This window comes from Phodopus roborovskii, unplaced genomic scaffold (genome assembly GCF_943737965.1).
Source record: "Phodopus roborovskii unplaced genomic scaffold, PHOROB, whole genome shotgun sequence".
NCBI classification, from domain to species: domain Eukaryota; kingdom Metazoa; phylum Chordata; class Mammalia; order Rodentia; family Cricetidae; genus Phodopus; species Phodopus roborovskii.
Window position 1 is genome coordinate 5,453,842 of NW_026126625.1, and position 20,669 is coordinate 5,474,510.

At 50.9% G+C, this 20,669-nt stretch overlaps 1 protein-coding gene across 3 annotated transcripts; it reads right to left on the reverse strand.

Moving 5' to 3' along the window:
* Positions 1-974: 974 nt before the first annotated feature.
* On the reverse strand, positions 975-16,408 carry Kif7 (kinesin family member 7). Of its 3 annotated transcripts, none has more exons than XM_051206616.1 (18): positions 16,075-16,408; positions 13,733-13,933; positions 13,002-13,395; positions 12,344-12,863; positions 11,632-11,748; positions 10,865-11,083; positions 9,964-10,100; positions 9,436-9,551; positions 9,156-9,305; positions 7,094-7,296; positions 5,029-5,226; positions 4,734-4,859; positions 4,383-4,559; positions 3,411-3,626; positions 2,613-2,819; positions 1,833-2,031; positions 1,582-1,728; positions 975-1,357 (listed from the first exon to the last, which is right to left on the reverse strand). In XM_051206616.1, exons 1-18 carry the CDS (start codon positions 16,400-16,402, stop codon positions 990-992), a joined length of 4,023 nt encoding a protein of 1,340 aa, XP_051062573.1. In that variant the 5' UTR covers positions 16,403-16,408; the 3' UTR covers positions 975-989. The 3 variants fall into 3 exon arrangements, with proteins under 3 accessions (XP_051062573.1, XP_051062572.1, XP_051062571.1); XM_051206615.1 differs by having other exon boundaries at positions 4,383-4,556; positions 9,964-10,103; XM_051206614.1 differs by having other exon boundaries at positions 9,964-10,103.
* Between the last annotated feature and the right edge of the window lie 4,261 nt (positions 16,409-20,669).

Genomic DNA, 20,669 nt, shown 5'->3' on the forward strand with positions numbered 1-20,669 from the left:
GAGTCTTAGCCTGGTACGTGCTTGGCACCCATAATCAACTAAGCCAACTTGCTGTGGAGTCTTGGCAGGAGCCTCATTTGCAGCGAGGGCTGCTTTGGTACCTACTGTCTCCAGAAGGTTCAACCCTTTTGTGGTCCCAGGGCTCATTCTTCCCATTGTCAGATTCCAAGTAAAAACTCCCATTTCTCCTTTCAGAGATAATCACTTTGTGTGGTTGAGGTAAACAACTAAGAATGAAGAGGTCAGCCTGGAGTGCCTGCCTGGGTTCAGTTCCCAGTACTGAATAAATAAGAAAAGGCTTCGGGTTGGCTCAGGCTTTCAGAGGTCAAAGTTCATGGCTATTTGTCCCTAACTTGAGTCCTGTGCACTAGCAGTGAGGCAACCAGGAAGTCGAGAGGAGGGGCAGGACTCCAGTATCCCCTTCAAGGATGCTTGCTCTCCAGTAACCTAACTTCCACTAGACCCCAACTCCGATAGGGTCCTCAGCTGAGGACCAGCCTTCAGGAGTCTTTGGGAACACATTTAAGATATAAACCATAATGAGATTTTCCTGTTTATTATTAAATATTTTACATGTTTCTAGTAATGCTAATAACTTTCCTAGTTCCTCATCTACATAAGACCACTTGAAGCCTTAACTGTTGCCCCTGATCATTTTGTGACAAGCCTTGGATGATCTCCAGATTTGCCTCACAAATAACAGGTTGCTGTCAGATACTACAGCTTAAAGGAAGGGGGTAGTAGGAATTTGCATATTTTTAAGACTGCTAAGGGTAAGGGTGTTAAGCACAAGGTCCTGTGGTTGATCCCCAGTACCACAGTGGAGAAATGTCCAGTTCTTTTGGGTTGTGGCCCAAATTTGCTGACTCCACAATCAGTGTAAAGATAAGACTCTGGATTTACAGTGTGAGGTTTGGGCTGTCCTTCACAGATGCAAAATAGGCAGTCTCTCAGCAGGACTGGAATCGGAGGCAGAGCCTGGCCAAGGCCTACAAGGGGTTTTTCCTGACATCGATCATCCATGGGCTGGTTCTTCGGGGTTCCCATCGGGGCTTAGGCATGGGTCCAAAGTTCCAGGAGAGGCCCACTTCACCCACAGGTGGCACCCGCCCTCCTGAGGGTTCAGTTGTTTCCCGGGCCCTCAGCTCCTCAGAGGAGTTCTGCTCACTGCACAAGCTCGAGCGTTTCCATGTCAGGGGTAATGGGGCATGGACTAAGTCCCGAGTCTCATCCCAGGCACGGGGTGCCCCTTCCAGAAAGGAGGCCTGCCAGAGACCTTCAGGAGCTGCTGGGTGGAGCCCATCTTCATTTCCAAAGCCTTGCCTATTTTCCTGGCAGAAGCTTCTCCTCTCGCCACCTGTCACAGAATAGCATCTTTGTCAGACATGGAGGCAGACAAAAGTGTCCCCAAACCTAGCTTCCCAGCACCCTAAAGAAGCAACTTGAAATGAGCTGAAAGAAACACATGAGACATCTGGGCATGGCAGAGCAGGCCTGGGCCCTCTGGCTGTGTAAATTTGAGGTCAACATGCTACTCCTCGATTTCCCAGTGGGGCACACTCAAACAGCACCAGTGTTTACCCCGGCTCTGGCCTGCTGAATTTCCTGCACTGAGCTTCTGCTTCAACTCCTGGTTTATCCACATGTGTCGGCCCAGTTCCTTCTCCAGAGCTTGAATCCGGGCCTCATATTGCCTCTTGCTGTCTGCTAAGCCCTCACCAAGGTGGTCTGGCATGGAAAGAGAATTAATTAGTGAGGGGCTGTGGGCAGGGTGCCTTAGCCTTGAGGCAGGCAGGGTTATGGGCAGAGTGCCAGCATCCCCCAAGCCTTACCTCGACCCTGCTGGAGGAGCAGCTGCACATTCTGCTCATGTTCTTTCTGCTGCAAGGTTAGCTGGCGGTCCATCTCCAGGCGCTGCCGCTCCAGCGCCACCTCCAGCCAGTACACCAGGCGCTGCTGCTCCTCCAGCTGCATCTCAAGCTCCGAGAAGGCAATCTGTTGCTGGTGTTGCTCCTCTCGGAGTGTCACCACCTGCCCCAAGACCAGCCAGGCTCACCCATCACACCAGTACTTTACCCAAGTTATCCTTAACCAGTTAGTAAATGTGGTCACAAGGAAATCACTGGTCTTTCCTGCCTATTACATAGTGCTCTACACAGTGAACTCCCAACAATCAGCTGGCTCTCCAGGTGGAACCTACCACAGACCTTTCCCCACCACACAGTACTGAGCTACTAGACAGTGGAACTGGAACTATACCCAGACCAGGATTTTTCAACCAAAGAGTAAGGCATTAGGGACTGGCCAACTCTTGATTGTGGAGTCTATTATGCAACATTGGATAACATCTCTGGCCACCCCCACCCACCTGGAATGCCAACCAAAAATACCTCAAAACATATCTCTAGGGGAAAAAACAGCCCCTCTTGAAATACCATTAATATAGACCAGGGCCTTCAGATCAGGAGAGGAGATAGTCTTAGCTTCACTGTGATAGCTTCACAAAGAGACTGGAGAGTAAAGGTGACCCTGACCATGTCCCCTCATCTGGGAGGAAGGGACAGACTTCTTTGTGTGGCCAGCAACACAAGGCATTTGTGTTGGTAATTCACCTTGTCAAAATACTTGCACAGCAGGGCTCTGGTCTCTGAGGAGGAGAGGTAGCTGAGCTTGGCCATGAGATTCATCTCACACTGGGACAGCAAGGAGGCCGAAGCCCGCAGCACTCGCTGGCGGCAGGTGATTGCCTCATTCTTGTACTCAATGGCAGCGTCCAGGGCCTCAATGGCTTCATCTAGCTGGAACAGTGTCCTCTCCTCCTGTGGGAACAGGTGCATGCATGGAGGAGGAGATCAGACTAGCTGAACAAGAGTCCTGGGCAGTTACACAACAGCCAACACACAGACACAACTGAGCTTTCAGAGTCCCCCTGACCTAATAAAGTCTTGAACATTTCAGAAGTACCCTCACTACAGCAGCAATAGGGACAGTGCCTGACACAGCATGAAAGATGCAATGCTGTGAGGCTGTGTTCTCAAGTGTGTACCCCCCTTTCAGGATGAGCTTGGGGAGCTCCAGAGAGCTAAGACAGGACTACCTAAGGCTCCAGACAACCAGGGGTAAGCGTATTCAGTGCAGGCTTTCTCTGTTCAAAGGAAGAGCACTGTATATACAGCACAGCACAGGTGTCTAGTTCCACTGGAAGGGAGCTGAGAAGTCCACAGGGTCTCATATCTATCAAGGGGGCCCAAGGGACAATCTCACTTTACCTTTCAAGGCTTAAAACACATTAGGGCTCTTATGTCCTAACGCAGCAAGACCAACACTGACAGAGCTAGGGCAGGGGACAGGACAGGTGGACAAGGAATCGATCAGAGCTGAAGCATAGGGACAGAGCTGGGTGGCCATACCTCAGGTGACAGCAAGCTTCCTTGCCTTAGCTTGCTGTCAATCTCCAGGCGTTGCTTCAACAGTGAATCCTTTTCCTGGCGCAGGGTGTCTATCTCCCCGCGGATCTGCTGCTGGTTCTGGGCGCTGCCTTGCCGCAGCTGCCCACTCTTCTCAGATAGCTCCTTCTCCAAATGTTCTAGACGGCTGGACACGCGCACGATGTCCTCATTTAGGGCCTGAGGCGGCACCGCCAGTGATCAGAGAAGGAACAGGCGCTGTCCTCACAGAGGACACAGAAAGGGCCCAGCGGGCTCAGTGGATGCTAAGGAGGATGAGGGTCTTCCCTGGCCTATCTGTAACCCAGATGTTTGCTCAGGGATCAGGGCCCTTTAAAGGACCAGAACACCTGTGGAGGAGATGGCCCAGAGGAGGACTGTGCAGGCAGAGAGAGAAGGCTCTAATGTCAAGAAGCTGGTGTGTGGGAGGCTGTCAGCGAGGAGACTTGGCTGGAGAGTGTGGGACGATGAGAAACTGGCCCTTCCTGGAGGCTCGTGTGGAAGGAAGCAAGGGTGCCCTGTGTCCAAGGGATGTTGTAGATCACCTAGTGACCTTTAGGCTTCTCAGATCACCTGTGTTCCATGATGACAGTGACAGGAACCCTGGTCTGAGTGTCCACCACCCTTCGGGATTCTGGCTTTGACCTAAGCACCTGGATTAGAACAGTCCTAGGTTTGGGTGTGACACAATTCCCACTAAATTCTCTTGACCACATTCTGATCCCATCTGACTGAAAAATGAGACAGCTCAGAAGCCGGGCTTCCTATTAAAGAGGATGTGGCTGTGCCAGATGCAGATGGACTCTTAGCCTACCTCCCCCAAAGCTGGTCTTCATTTTGCCCATGTGGATACCAAAGTGGTGTGTGCAAAAGGTGAAATGGACTTTAGGGTGGGTACCAATGTCCCATACACTAGTTCCCGTGGCCGGGGCTCACCTGGCTGGACCTCAGGCGCTTGCTCTCTAGCCCCGTCTTCTCCTGTATCAGGGCCTCCTTCTTGGCCAGGATGACCTCGCGCTTGTGGAGCTCTTGTCCTAACTCCTCCAGTGCCCGCCGCTGCTGCAGCACCTTCTCCATCTCCTGGTCCAGCCACTTCTTCTGCTCCTCAATCTTCTGAGGGATGGTGAGGGAGAGAGCGATTTCAGTACCTGCCTCTAACTAGAGCCATTACCAAAGGTCCCACGGAGAGAGCAGCAGATCCCAAGCAAATCCCCAGTAGACCCTGACAATGAGCATGGTCACCCAGCTGCCAATCTCATGGGGACATAAAGCTCGCCCCAGTCACACCTGCTGCTGCTCCAGGCTGACCACGGAGCCATTGCTGCCACTGCGCCTCTTTCTCTGGAAGGCTGCAATCTCTTCCGTCTTGATTTTCAGGATCTTCTGCTGTTGTTCATGCTTCAGTTCCAGTTCCTGGAGGAGGAAACCCAGTGAGAGGGAGGGAGGATCGTGGTGGGGAGGAGACCTGCTGGATACGGCCATGGCATGTGCCCATAGCCTCGAGTTTCATAAGCTCGGAGGACAAACAGCTCTCAAGAACCCACAGTAACTTGTTTTGAAGATCATGCAGCCAGAGCCTGACCTTGACACGATGCTGCCGTTTGTTCATCTCTGTCTCCAGGCGCCGCTTCTGCTCTGTCTCCTCTCGGAGCCGCCTCTGCAGCTGCCCCTGCTGTCGCCGCATGAGCTGCACATTCCTCTCCAGCTCCTGCAGCCGTGTCTCACTTTGAGCCGACAGTGACACCAGCCGCTCTGTTGCTTGCTTCTTCTCCTTCAGTACCTGGGATGCACACAGCAGTCACAGGGCTTGCAAGGAGCTGGGCACAGTGCTTGGCACTTATCAAGGGTGGGCAGGACCAACAGGTGGGTGAACAGAAGGACACAGGAAAGAGGAAAAGGTGGGTGGATGGTAGACTAATGACAACAGAATACTAGTAACATCAGGTGTGACAACTTTTACTATTTGGGTGGATTATGCCGGATACTCTGCACATGGTAACGGATCTAACAACCCTATGAAGAAGTTTGCTCCTGAGCTGGCAAAGTGGTTCTGTGGGTGAAAGTGCTTGCTGCCAAGCCCAATGACTGATTTGAGTTTGAGCCCTAGGACCCACATAGTGGAAGGGGAGAACCAACATCCAAGAGGTGTCCTTGGAACTATTCACACACAAAAATAAATAAATAAGGAATTATTGTAATGAAAACAATATGACGATTATCCCTACTTTACAGATTAGGAAACAGGCACTAAGAGGTTGGGGAAGTTGATCAAGAACCCACAGCTAGGGGCTAGAGAGTTGGCTCAGTGGTTAACAGCACTTGCTGCTTCTTGCAGAAGTCCTGGTTGGGTTCCCAACACCTACATGTGCTCACAACCATCAATAACTTTAGTTCCAGAGGATCTGATGCCCACTTCTGGCTTCCACAGGTACAAGCACACATACATTGCACATACATTCATTCAGGCAAAACACTCATACATATAAAAATATGTAAGTCTTAAGAAAAAACAGGCCAGGCATGGTTGAGCACACCTTTAATCCCAGTAGTTGGGAGGCAGAGGCAGTCAGATCTTTGTGAGTTGGAGGCCAGCTTGGTCTACCAATTGAATCCCAGGACAGATAGAGCAACACAGAGAAAACCCATCTCAAAAAAATAAAGACAGTGCCAGGTTTTAAAGCCAGTCAGGTTCCAGAAGCCCATATTCTCACCTATTCTACCAGGTCATCTCTTGGACTGGAACTGAGAAATGAAGGAGGGAGGCGAACAGAAGGGCAGATGGGTAGGTGGAGAGGCAGCTGGGATCATCTGAAGATAAAAGCTAGGACGGACAGGGCTACGGGCTGAACTGTCTTCCCCAAACTCTGAATGTGACCACATTCAGAGATGGGGCAGCTTTTATAATGAAGCATTAAGTATGATTGAAGGCCTGAGGGTGACCCTAACCTAGTATACAGGAATCCTGTGAGAGGGAGAGACTCCGAGAAAGCAGGTGCACAGGAAAGGTGGACACACAGAGAGAAGGCCAGCCATCCACAAGCCTCAGGAGGCCTCAGGACAAGCCAGACCTGTGGAAGCCTTGAGCTTGGCTATCCAGTGTGAGAGGCTGAATCACTGCAGCAGGATGACCCTCCCAGCTGTGGAAGCCTGGTCTAACAGCACAAGCAAATGAATATGAACTGCTCAAGGGGATGGAAGATGGACACACACAGGTACGTGAACAATCATCTGATAGATGGCTAAATCAGGCCTTGGGTACGGTGCTCAGTGTGGGCACTTCCCTTGGGTTTCCTTCCCAGAAAAAAGCAAGCAAGCTAAAACTAAAGAGGGTCAGATGGACACCTACACTGACAAATGGGAAAGCTGGTGGGACAGAAGTTAAGTGAAGAGCAAGCTGGGATTGTGGATGCATGCACGGAGGAAGTGTTGTGGGCTGAAGGAGATTTTCCTTCGATGTCTGCCATTCCTTGGTTGGCAGGCAGCACCCTTCTTTCTTTTCCTGTTGTACTGAAAGCTACGCTGATTCCAGCTTACCTGTGACACCAGCCTAGAGGCCAGGAGTGACTGCCACTAGCTAGGGCTGAACAGGAGGTTCTGTATACACAATCCTGTTCCCAGAGACCCCAGCTGGGGACCCCAACACTGACCTGCACCTGGCTTTGGGCTGCAGCCACTCTCTTGCGGAATTCCTGGAGCCTGGACCGTTCACTGGCATCCTGGGGCTCCCTGCCCTCCAGTTCACGAAGCTGCCTCTGTCCTTCGTACAACTCTGCCCGAACACGCTCAGCCTCCTGCTCCAGCTCCCGGATGCGCTGGCTGTGCTGGCGGTTCAGGGCCTGGGCCGCCTTCCCTGAAAGAACGTGGGTCCAAACTGGCATAGGCAGACCCCTTCCCAGAGTTTTGTTTCCCAGGCTGAAACATCACATGGGTTTCTTCAAGCCCTCACACCATCGTCTTTAATCCACTCACTCAATCGCCCCTCCACCCTGCTTCTAGTCCTGGCTGACCAGAACTCATGATATGGACCAGGCCAGTTTCTGCCTCCTGAGTGCTGGGATTAAATACATGTACCACCACTCCTAGCTATCCCCCTACTCACTTTTTAAATGAGTTTTGCCCACAGGAATGACCCAAATCGGCAAGTTTTATCTTTACCTAACACACGACAAAAATCAATATAAACCCTGAACCTGCATATATCTCTAGCTTCAACTGTAAGAGATAGGAAGGACAGGGAAAACACCACTGCAGGTGAACAGACAAACCCTGGCAGGATGACTCAAGAGCTGAGAGAAGAGAGGCCTCAGAAGCCTTTGAAGCCACTGAGCATGCACAGGCCCAGGCATGGGAGGCTGACTCAAGCTAAACAACACTGTTGGGACACCAGGGAGCAGTGCCCAGGCTCTGGGGACTGACATGTGGAGGACAGCCTGCAGTTTCACCCCAGCACACAAGCCAGTGCGTGCCTGTAATCGCAGCACTTAGGAGGTGGAGACAGGATCAAGAGTTCGAGGCCAGTGTTAGCCACACAGCATCTTTAAGGTCAGGGTAGGCTACATGAAACCATCTCAAAACAAAGAAAATCAAGAAAATGACAAGGGCATGGCATGGTGGTTAGGCAGCAAACAAAGTTTGGTTGGCTGTTTTGTTTTTTTGAGGGGGTCATTCTAAGTAGAAAACAAAAAGACAGGGTAGTTGGGATTTGCTTCAAAATATATCTGCAAAAAATGGGCACAGATGTCAAGGTGGGAGCTCTCAGGGACTGCTAATTCTGGATAATGACCTCTGTACTGTTCTCTCTTCTTAACCTTCTGTTTGAAAGTTTGAAAAATGAATTTAAAGCTGGGCAGTGGTGATACATACCTTAAGTCCCAGCACTTAGGAGCCAGAGGCAAGTGGATCTCTGTGAGTTCAAGGCCAGCCTGGTCTACAAAGAGAGACCCTGTGTTTAAAAATAAAAATAAGATATAAGAAATAAAACGAAAGAAAAATGAATTTATAATAAATTCACAACTAATAAAGACATTCAGAGCCAGGCAGTAGTGGCACACACCTTTAATAAAAACGTCTACCACCAAGCCTAATAACCTAAGTTTGGTCCCCAGGCCATGGCCATATAGTAGAAAGAGAAAATTGACTCCTGTAAGTTACCCTCTGACCTTTACAAGTGCAGTATCATACACACACACACACACACAAACACACACACACACACAAACACACACACACACACAAACACACACACACACACACACACACACACACGGGAGGGGGGTGTAAATAAAAATTTATCCTAAAATTTTTTTTTCCTATCAGATGTGGCACAATCTGGGGATAGCAGGTTCTCATTTACACTGTGAGCAGGACCAAGAGTTACTGGTCCCAGCACCTCCAGCAAGTCAGTAAGAAAGAAGCTCTGTTTACTGGAGGCCATTCAAAGCACGCCAGCAGAATGGACTCAGTCACTTTCAAAGCCATCCTATGAGATAGGTACAAGCATTATTCCCTCCAGACAAGAGAAAACAGAGGGGTTATGATACTTGCTCAGGGCCCCACAGCTAGAAAAGGCTGAGCTAGGTCTCAGACCTAGGCCCTGTGGCCTGTGCTGCTAAGCAGGACATGCAGAACCCTCTCCAAAGCAGCACTGGAAGAATGCTGAGTGTGTGGAAGCCCATCCCGAGGAGGAGCCCACCTGATGCCACCACTCACCTGTTCGGACCAGCTCACCAATGAGCTCCTCCTTCATCCGGATATTGATGGCCAGTTCCCGGATCTTCTGCTGGGCCTGAGCCAGTCGCCACTCAGAGGCCATGGCAGCTGGGGCCTGGCGGGTCTGCACTGGGACCTTACTACCACCAACTGCTACGACATGTAGACTGTTAGGGTCAGCACCCTGACTGAGAGTGGGAGAGGCAGAGGAGTGGACTGGAGGGCTCCCGGGGTGAGTAGAGAAGGCAAGAGGAGCCTCTCTACTCTCCACCTAGCTTACCTTGTGGTGCTGGGGTGGCAGTAGCTGACTCTTCTAGGCAGACCTCTGGGCCCTTCCTGTCAGGTGGGCTCCCTGGACAGACCACTGCTCTCTGGCTCCAGCTGCTGATCCCATTTCTGGAAGGCAGAAGCAGAAGTTGGTACCATTCCCCAGTCCCTGACCCAGCTTAGCTACCTCTTAGGCCTGGAGGGAAGAGAAGCCTCTGGACCCACCAACCCATAGGATAAGGGTGGGGCAGAAGCCAGAAGCTGGGCAAAGCTTAGAAGATGTCAGGAAGCTGTAGGAACCAAGGATCGCCTTGGAAACTGAGCAGCAGGGAGCCTGGGCACTTCCTATCACAGGCAACCCAGTGAAACCTTCTCAATCAGAGGTACCAGTCCCCCAAGGGCTGGTGAGCATGAGACAGACAAGCACCTTCTGTCACAGGAGAGGCCTTCACAGTACTGAGAGGAGAATGGCCAGGAGTCTCCCACAGCCTGCAGCAGCCCTGAGCTGACCCTGAATGCCCACATCCTGGGCCTCCCTCACCTGCGAAGGTATAAGGTCCGCCTGGGTGGCTCCTCTTCCTCTTCCTCCCCTTCCTCCTCTGAGGTAGTGGAAGAGTTACTTCCCAGCTTGTCCACTTGGGCCAGCACCTCCGACTTGGTCCCCATACCATTTGTCACCTGCTAGGGGAGAATTAGAGGCTCAGGGTGAGAATATTTGCAGGGCATCCCCTGAGTCATTTCCCTCCCAAGGCTGTTACTGAGCTGTACCCTGCCACGCACGCCCTCCTCCCCTCAACTTCCTCCACCCAGTCTTCACCCTCAAGATCTGTCAAGGGACACGCTGGGAAGTATTCCCGCCCACTAGGAAGGATGTGATCCCCTGGCATCTGGCACTCCTTGGGTGAGCTCTTTCTAGTAGGCAGTTCATATGAACCTAAGTCTTTTTCACCATTGATAGACACCCTGCCAAAATAGTGGGTATATGACATACTCCCACCTAACCCAAGCTCTCTGCAACTGCAGGCTGAAATGCCTGGAGTTCTGAAGCAACACAGAATTCAACTTTGTCTAAAAAGACCCCACACTGCAAAACCTACAGGCAGGGGACCAAACCTTGGGGGGACAGCAGAGCATGTGGAAGAGTGAGCCTGCAGAGAGCCACCCACAGATGGTATGTTAAGAGCTCCATCCTCAGGTGCAAAAAGGTGCCACGTTGTCATCCCCAATACCCTCACTCCAAGCAATCGCCTGCTGTCTCAAGATGCTCACTGGCCCTGGTCACTTCTCAGAGACCCCCATAATTTCTCATATTCTGGCCCTTTCTCTAGGGACACTTGGAATAGGAATTTTATAACTCACAGCTAGTCCCGCGCAGACATGAACAAGGGACACATGTCCCCATGTTACCCTGGCCCTGCTCCAAGCCTTGCCGCCTTCCTCACCTGCTCGGAGCTAACTTCTTCTCCAGAAAGACAAATGGGGGGCACCATGCCCAGCATGTTAGTGTGGACACCTCCGAGGGGGGCTGTGTGAGGTCGAGGAACAAAGGACCCAGGAGGCAAGCCCTGCAGGAGTCCTGGGGCTCCCCAGCCAGGCCGTGCCAGCTCTAACCGAAGCCGAAGTTCCGCCATCTCTTCCTGCTGCTCTCGCAGGCGCTCACTCTGCAAGACACAGCCCAGACACTGATGCGGACATAGAAGCCTAGCACAGGGATGTTTGCGGACCAGCATAAGTATAAGAAACTGAAAAGTGAATCAGAACATCTCACCTTCTAGGATGAAACAGAGAAGTTTGAATACCACTGATCCCTTTCTATCCAAATAACATACTATACACTGGTTCTGGCTCAAACTCTCATCCTATCCTGCCCAATGCTCATCACATTCCCACCTTGCCTAACACCACCACTGCCCCCAACACCAGAGAGCCCATGCCGATCTGGCCATCAGACTCCCAGACCATCCTGCTGCCCTCAGAAGGCAGCTCCTGTCACTCATGTAAGGCTGGGGTGCCAGGCATGGCTGTCAGTGCACTCTCTTCATCTGTCCCTCACCCCATGCTTCTGTTAATGCTGGGCACCCCACATCTCTACATATCCCTTCACCAGATGCCCTTGTCCGATTCTCCATTCAAACAAACTCCCTTCCATTTTGGGAAACTGCCTCCCTCCTCCTGAAAGCCTTCCTGATCTGCAGAAGGGGCATCCTACCTGCAGTTTGTACTGCTCCATGGCATCCTCCAAAGCTGCCAGAAAGTCTCGATTCTCCTCCTCTAGCCGCGCCACCTGGCTCTGCAGGACCATCAACTGCTGGGCTCCCTCATCTCCCTATGGGACAAGTAAATAAGCTTTAGGGGTGGTACATGGCAAGGCGCTAGGTCACCCCAGCTCTTTCTCTGCCTGTCCCCAGCTCACCCAGTCCTACTCTCCACTTTGTTCCAAGATCTGCCTTGCAATGGGTGCTCCTGGCCCCATCTAACCTTAGGTTCTTTCTGCAAGCCATTTGGACCATCACCCGTCAATATTAATAATGCTTTACATTTTACTTATTATTAAAAATACTTTAGTTTTGAATTAGGGCATTGCTATGTAGCCCAGGCTAGCCTGGAACTCATGATCATCATGTTTCCTTCTTCACTGTGTTGGAATTAGAGATGCGGTCACTATTCTCATAAATCACGTTTTTATTAATGTTATATTATTAAGAACACCTCGGTGCTTACCAGTGTGAGAGCACCTATTATACCTTCCGATCTTATATATCGTTACTTAACAGGTCCGGAGACTAAATCAAGTTAAGAAACTGACTTAATCACCAGAAGTGACAATGAACCCTGAATATACATACTACTGTAAAAAGGCATGACTGTCCGGCTAAGACCCTCTTCCCTCGAACCCTTTCCAGGGCCCACCACAGAGCCACCTTTCTCCCGTTGTTCCCCTGCGCGGTCTGGTCCTCCGCTGGAGCGCTCTCGATGCCACTGTCAGGCCCGGAGGCGGAGCTCAGGGCGCTGCGCTCACCCTCCACCGCACACAGCCAGTCTCGCACCTTGCGCACAGCTCCGCCCGGCAGCCCCGGCTCTGCCTGCAGTTCTCGTAGGAGGCTGTAGGCGGCGCTGGTGCGGGCCCGGCAGCGCGCGCACTCGGCTCCCAGGCCAGCAGCCGCTACCGTGGTGCCCACTGCCGGACCCGGCGCGCGCCGGCCGCGGTGGATGATGCGCGTCTCCGAGCGGTGTCGCGGCGGCCCGCGCGCGCCCGCCGCCTGTTCTTCGGGGGCGCGCTCGGCCTCTGGCCGCCAGTTGACTGTGGCGCGATTGCGGATGTTCTGGGCACGGCTGGCGTAGTTGAGGGTGTTAAGAGTTTCATCGAAGTCGGAGGAGGAGGGGCTGACGCAGGCGATCATCACCGTCTTGGCATTCCCTCCCAGGGAGTCTTTGAGGATTCTGCAGGCAAGAGGACGATGAGCGACAGCGATTTAGCTCTTGTGAATACTCACCTGGAACCGCGGGCCAGGTGACAAAGACACCCATCCTGAAGGGCTCCGTGACCCCAGCCGAGCACAGAGAGCTGGGCCAGCTCACCGGGTGATCTTGGAGTCGCGGTAGGGGATGTGGCTGCCACGGCGCTGAGGGTCCCCTAGGGCGCTGATGACATTGCCCAGCGCTAGCAGGGTGCTATTAATCTGGATGCTCTCCTTGAGCCGTTCGCCAGTGCTGCCGGTCTTGAGAACCCTCTCGGAGCCTGCCAGGTCCACGAAGTGGAATTTGGAGACCAGCAGGTGGCCGGCGGCGGGTCGAGGCAAGCGGCTAGGAGCCCGTCCCCTCTGCTCTAGGGTCACAGTGAAGACCGTGTGTGAGCGGCTGGAAAGACGGTTGAAGTGTGTGGCGCCTGTGTGCCGCGCAGCGTTGCCCATCTCCAAGAGGCTCAGCACCTCATCCAGGCCTTCTACGTCCACTTCTTTCACCCCACACAGCACTGTGGACACAGAAGACTGTGAGCGGCTCCCCTACAGACAGCCGGAAGACAAGAACAAGTCCAGAACTCCTACCTGTTCTTCTTTACTCAGAAGCACCCACTCGTGCCCAGGGTCCCAGCTTTCCCACACTTACCCTGAGGCTTCTCACTCTGGACACAGAAGCATATGTTCAGCTCGCCAGAGGCGGGGAACAAAACGGTCCAGGGCCTGGATGGTTTTTCCCTTGGTGGGATGTCTCTCCCACACAGGTAAGCCACCCCACTCTCAGATCAGCCTGAGGCTTTATTTGCCACAGGTCTCACTCCCAGTCATTAGAGGATTCCCAAGATTTCTCACCAACATTTCCCCGATCGTCTTCCCGAAGCTGGATATCGCGGCTAGCAGTGCCCACTTCTAGCAAGTCCCGGAACTCTTCCTTGTACACTTCCAGGTAGGACACATGCACCAGGCAGTCCAGCAGGTCATTCTCATCAATGAGCTTGAAAGCCTCAGCCATGGCCCTTGGGATGATGCCCTGTTCATCTTCATGCAGGGAGGCTAGGGAGACACCACAGAGTCTCCTGCTGCAATTCCCCAGCTAAACCTGGGGTATCCTACACCCCACCATCAGCTTGAGAATGGGGCTGTAGCATGGAGAAGACAATGGCAGAGGCCAAGGAGAGGCAGCCTCTGCTAGGCAGTATCCCAGGGAGATTAAGGCAGAATTAGGGAACTCAAGCAACCTCTTATGGGTTCATCAACCCTTTACTACATTCCCAACAGATAATCATATACCCTGGGCTTGATTATTCCCTGGGACAGGCAAGGCACTACCATGGCCTATGCACCGCTAAAGGGCCTCTTCATTTGTTTCAAGGAAGTAGAGTGTTCATCCTAAGAACCCATAGGAAGTTCGCTTAAATATATGCACAGCAGAATGCCAAAAAGTTACTAAATAAAAAGGAGATTGAAAGACTAGGGGTGTAGCTTAGTGGTAGAACACTTGCCTAATATGTGAGACCCCAAGTTCAATACACAGCAACACACACGACTGAAGAATATTTAACAATAAATGTTCATCATTAGGAACTAAAATAACATTTTATGGCCAGAAAATTCAGATGTTGCTGGGTATAGTACTGCATTAAACCATGAACATTTATCATTAAATATTATTCATTTGAGTGTGTGTGTGTCTGTGTATATGGGGTGTTGAAGATCAACGTTATGACCTCAAATATGACAGCAACTCTACCAGTGACCTATACACAACCTCAGCCCTATGGCATATTATTAAGAAAACAAAACAGGATAGAAAAGAGTGAATATAAAATAATGTCATGTTTAGCTGGTCCTTGTGGTGCACACCTTTGATCCCAATACTTAGGGGAAAGGGATAGATGGATCCCTGAGCTTGAGGCCAGCCTGGACCATACAGAGAAACCCTGTCTCAAATGACAAAAACAAACAAAAAATTCATATTTAAAATATAATCATTTTCACAGAGAAACTGGAATGCTCAGAGAGGCGGTTATCAAGCATGTTATTTTATGCGTGTATTTTTTTTTTGCATTTTCTTAATTTTCCACAATAAGCAATTGCACCTTTGTAATTGCTATGGTCTGTTTATGTCTCCCCAAGTCATGTGTTAAAATCTTCACCCCCACCCCTACTGTGATTGTATTAGGCGACAGGATGGCTAACACATGAGTTGGGGCCCTTATGAATTAATTGAGTGTAAAAAAAAAAAAGTACATGGCACTGGACAGGACTGGACAGGTTGCCAAGGAGTGAAGGCTTTCACAGAAGACCAGGGTTTGGTTTCCAGCATGGTGGGTCACAACCACCTATTGTAATATCCAGTGGGATCTGATGTCCTGCTCTGGCTTCTAAAGACACCAAGCATACATGTAGTGCACATGCATACATATATACAGGCAAAACACTTATACACATAAAAATTTATTTTTATTTTATGTGCATTGGTGTTTTGCCTATATGTATGCCTGTGTGAGGATGTCAGATCTTGGAGTTGCAAACAGTTGTGAGCTGCAATGTGGATGCTGGGAATTGAACCCAGGTCCTCTGGAAGAGCAGCCAGTGCTTTTAACCACTGAGCCATCTCTCCTGCCCCATAAAAAGAAATCTTAAAAAAAAAGAATAAAAGAAAGAAAGAAAAGGCTTGAGCCAGGTGTGGTACTACATGTTTATAATTTCCTAGCACTTGGGAAACTGAGGCAGAAATTTAAAGTTTGAGGTCTAGACTATGCAGTAAATTCTAGATACATCAGGGCCCTGCCACAAAAGGGAAAATGGTTCATGTTACTCAACAGGAGGCAATTCTGCCCATTGGAACTGGTCCCAAGAGTGTCCCTCAGGTACAGAGACTCCAATCTCGACTGGAACACTGACTCCTAGCCCTTGATAGCATCCTGAGACAAGCCAACTTGCCTGGCCTTCCTCTGCTATGATTCCAAAACCCACCTTGTCTCTTCTTGAGAACGCCATTCACCCACAACTCCCCCACCCTTCCTGCCTTTCCCAGCTGGCTGATCCAGCTGGTCCCACTGTAGCAAGCTGATCTCTACACTTCCTCCTCTGCACCTCACCTTGGAGGCTGGGGGAGGGAGACAGGGACAGATTCAGGAAGACTTTGAGGTCCCTCAAAGTAGTCAAAGGGGACAACACGGGTCACTCACCCACACTGGCCTCCCCCATGGTGTAGGTCTTCCCGGAGCCTGTCTGACCATAGGCAAAGACTGTGGCATTGAAGCCTTCAAAGAAAGCCTCGAGAAGGGGCTGGACGCAGGCCTGGTACACAGCCTCTTGTCCAGTGTCCTCTCCCAGCACCACATGGAAGCCAAAGTGGCGGTCCCGCCCCAGGGTGATTCGACCATGCTCTGGCTCCACCTGCACGCAACTCTGGTGACCATGCAGCAGCTCCTTGGGCAGCAGTGGGCGAACTCGAAGGGCTACCCTCACTGGGGCTTCCTCAGCCCCAGGCAGCCTCTGGGCCTCCAGCCCCATGTTGAAGGAGGGGCTTTTGGATCTGCAAAGAGAAAGGGCTGTTGCCAAGAGGACCAGACCACACAGCTGTAAACCTTGGGTAGATTGGGGGAAGGGTATTCAAAGTTGAGAGCATCTGCCAAACCTGGTACCCAACTACCACACAACCTGTGATGCCATCTTTCCTAGTAAATTCTCTTGACATACTCCACTGGGGGGGGGAAGGCCCACCACTTGCTACCCCAGGGTTTAGTGTTCCAGCCAATCCCTCCATCTCCACACACAGGGCATCACAACAGCGAACTCTTTCCCTTAATACCAATAGGCCTCTCACACAGTCTCTGCCATTGCCCATCACTGAAACTGCTTACGCCTGCCCATTTCTTCAAAGAAGCCAACAGATCTATCAAGATCAAGTATCCAACACTCAATTCTGCCAATCCCAACTCCTAAATATTTCTCAAGATTATCAGCTACTCCTCATTCTGTTGCCAAAGCCAGTCTTTCTACTGACATCCCTAAGTGATTACTTTTGCCAGTCTTCTGCGTCTCAGTTTCCCTGCCTCTCCAACCCCAGAGCCTGGGGCATCTTTCAAAAATGTGGTTATGACAATCTCTTCTTTATACCCCACCTCCAACAACAATAAAGGAGGCTTAGAACAGACACTCCACTCCCCCCATCTCCTGGACACCATGTCTTTCCTCACCTCTCAGGCCAACAACCTCTGTGTTACCAAAGCTTCTTGATCCACCCACGCTTGGGCTGGGCCCACCTTCTGCACAGAGCCAGGGAAACTTCTCTGCTCCGTGCCCATCACCACCATAGACAGCCCTTTGTGCTGCCCAGATCAGACACTGACCACACAGATGCAACAGCCAGATTCACTTTCCAGACAGAAAGCAAGAACCCTCTTTGTCTATCACAGCACCCAGCACAGAGTACACTACCCAGTAATCCGTGATGACCCTCCGATCTCCATCCTCCTTCCTCAATTCCTCAGTCCCCAGTACACCACTGCCCTTTGTTGTTTTTGGTATTTACTGTTTAGCCTCTCCACATGTATAACCGCTCATTCATTCAGTCCGAGTTAGGTACCGGGATCTGGATACACTGAGGTACACTGCCTGGCGGCACTCCAAACCCCAGGTAGACTCTGGAGCCTAGTCCTGGCTTTTCCATACCCACAACCAATGCAACGAGCTTCAAAGGCGTGCTGACAACTCCACCCGCGCGATCGGCCACTGGGAACAGGCCCTCTCGGAAAGTTTGCAAAAGTGATTACAAACGCGGACCCTCGAAGGCAGCTCCTCCTGCCGGGCCCTCCCTGTAAGGAGCAGCGGACAGGCGGGGGAGCATGGATGGGGCGCTGCTCAGGCGCCTCTCTGGTGAGCCCCGCTTCGCCCTCCACCCACTCCTGACCCACACCCACCTGCCTGGGTGCGAGCACTGTCCCGGGACCTACGGTCGAGCTCGGCGCCCCGGCGCGGCGCGCTCCGATGCCGTCATCGGGACCCCCGCCCCCCAAACATCCCTCCCTTCACCCTCTCAACTCCGCCTGCCCTGGCGCTCGGGGGCGGAGGCGCTAGCTGGGCGCCTCCAAGTCCGCCCGCAGACAGGGCGGGGCGGCCGGGGCGGCCGGGGCGGGCCCTCCGCTGGGGGAGGGGCGGGCCTGGAGAAGCAGCCAGTGGCGTCTCTTAGAAGTCTCCGAAATCGACACCAGACCTCAGTCTTTCTCCGGGGAGACTCAGTTCTTTCTTTCTGTTCCCAGCGTTAAGCCATCCTTCTCATTAAAAACAAAACAACAGCAAAAACCCACCTTCCTTCTATTCTAAAGCTAACTTTGCCACAGTGCTGGATTTCTGAGATAAAAATTGATTTTACAGTCGCTGTCAAGGGACACTGTCATGGAGAGAGGTGATACAGGTGTGGTCATCTCGGTGACCTCAGAGAGATTGTTCCCACTGGAAACACCATGCATTACTGAATTTTTAATCCAAACCAGGATGGGTGGCACATGCCAGCAATCCCAGCTCTCTACTCGATTCTTAGGGTAGGGGAGTCCAACGCCAGCCTGGGCTACAGAGCGAGATTCTGTCTCAAACACAAAAAATATAAAATCGGACACCGGAGTGGGGAGGAAGTAGAGCATTTGCCTAGCGCGAGGGAGGCCTTGGTTTCCCTCCCAAGTACCACAAACATCCATCGCCATCTCAGAATACACACTTATCACTTAAAACAACACTAAAGAAAACTCTAATACAGCAGCAAATTTTAATGCAGTACATATACAGAAGATTGCCTGTTATAGAAGGGCAGCATAATTAAAGGCTTCAGAAATTGCTAGCTATCCCAGATCTACATGAGAAAACCCTCAAACCCAAACGGAAGAAACACAGCCTGAAATGACAAGAACAAGAAGATCAGGCGGTGCCACTGGAAAGATAAGCAGAGGAGAGAGGAGGGGTCCCCCAGAAGGTTGAGTCAGGGGCAACAGTACCAGAGGCCCGCTCCTCCACTCCTCCATTCCTCCACATGTAACCTGTTATACAGAGACTAAACACCCAGAGGAAAAAGGGTCACCATGTGGTGTGGAGTGCTCTTGGAATCAAGTGACCTGTCCTTATGTCCTTTCCTTCAACCCTTGTATGTCACATGGTTAGGTCTGTTAATCCCTGAGCTAATCACTGGCATGGTGACAGTCTACAGACCCTCCGGAGATGACATGGATAGCGAGAAGTCAACCACAGCCATATTCTAGTCTTTTGAAATAGAAGCAGGTGGCCAGCTGGCTCCTGGATGAGGAGGGGCCACCAGGAGAATGCCGGAATACCATTAGATGCATATGAGCTGATGCAGGGGACCTGCCAGAAGCTGTGGCACTTCCTACAAAAGGAGGTAAAGCAATTGGGAAATATGAATACAGTGTAGAGTTCCTCTCACACGCCATAGAATTCCACCTGTCAGTCCCAAAAAGCCTAAACCAGTTGGAGAACTGAGCAGGAATATCCCAAAATGCAAAGCAGCCTGCCAAGGAGACAAAGAGATGCTGAATGGGAAGAATGCTACACCTGCATAAACATCGAGAAGGTGACAGAGATAAATGAAGCATCACATTTTTAGAGGAGTTATGATTGTAATTATAATAGCAATTATAGTAATTAAGCTATAGAGACGGTAACACTAAAGCTGTTAATGTTACGGTAAAATTGTAGAATTCTGCGGTGTTAGACATCACTGGAACTATCAATCCGAACACATGACTTTACAAAGAAGTAACCTTTTCCTAACCCTTACCAGTGAGCAGGTAATGATTTCACATCTACCACCAAAACCCACATAGAACAATCTAGTACGCCCATCCCAGTGTTCAAACTGTGGTCCTTATCCCTGATCTCAGTTCAAAATAGATGGTTCCACATATTGGGTCAAGAACGTAAAGGATTTTTTTTTTTTTTTTTTTTTTTTTTTGTGGTCAGAAAATTTAGGTGTTGTTAGGTGTGGTAGTGCATCCCTGCAACCCCAGGACTGGGGAGATGGAGACAAAAAAGGGTCAGAAGTCTGAGGCCAACCTCAGCTGAATATCAAGTCTGAGGCCAGCCTCGGCTATATAAGACCCAAGAAAGAAAGGGAGGGGTGAGGAGGAGATGCAAACAGCAAGGCAGTGGTAAAGCAAAGGGGAAGGGAGGATAAAGAGGAAGGGATAAAGGGAGGTAGGAAAGGATAGAAGGAACAGAGGGAGGAAGGGAGGGAAGAAAAATCCAGATGTTTTGAAAGTTGTGATAGGCCTAAAAGGCCATAAGGGTATGGCTGGCTGGTTTTTATTACCTATATGGAAAGGCAAAGTGTGAGGAGTAGCAAAGACTCTCCTGCCAATGAACAGTGTGGGGATGGCTAAGCAGGTCTAAAAGCTGGAACCATCGTGATTCAGATAACCCCACAGAAATAAACAGAATATACTAGAAGCTCAGCTTGTATAACAGGATGTTGATCAGCAGCAAGTCAGGCTTCCTGGGACATCAAACAGAACTTGGTCTGTTGACGCCAACCAGGCATCAGACAACAAGAGGGCAGAAATTTCCAGCTGACCTCTGAGAAACTCTCACTTCTCCTGTAGTATTCAGCACTAAAGAAATCTCGGGATGAAGCGAGTGAGAAACCTATAGGCCTCCAGTCAGTTCTCCACATGAACGGAGTCATATATTTAAATGTAATCAAATGTATAGAACAGCATTATGAAAATAATTGGAGAAATTCAAGAGATATTGTTGTGAGATATCCATCAGAGAA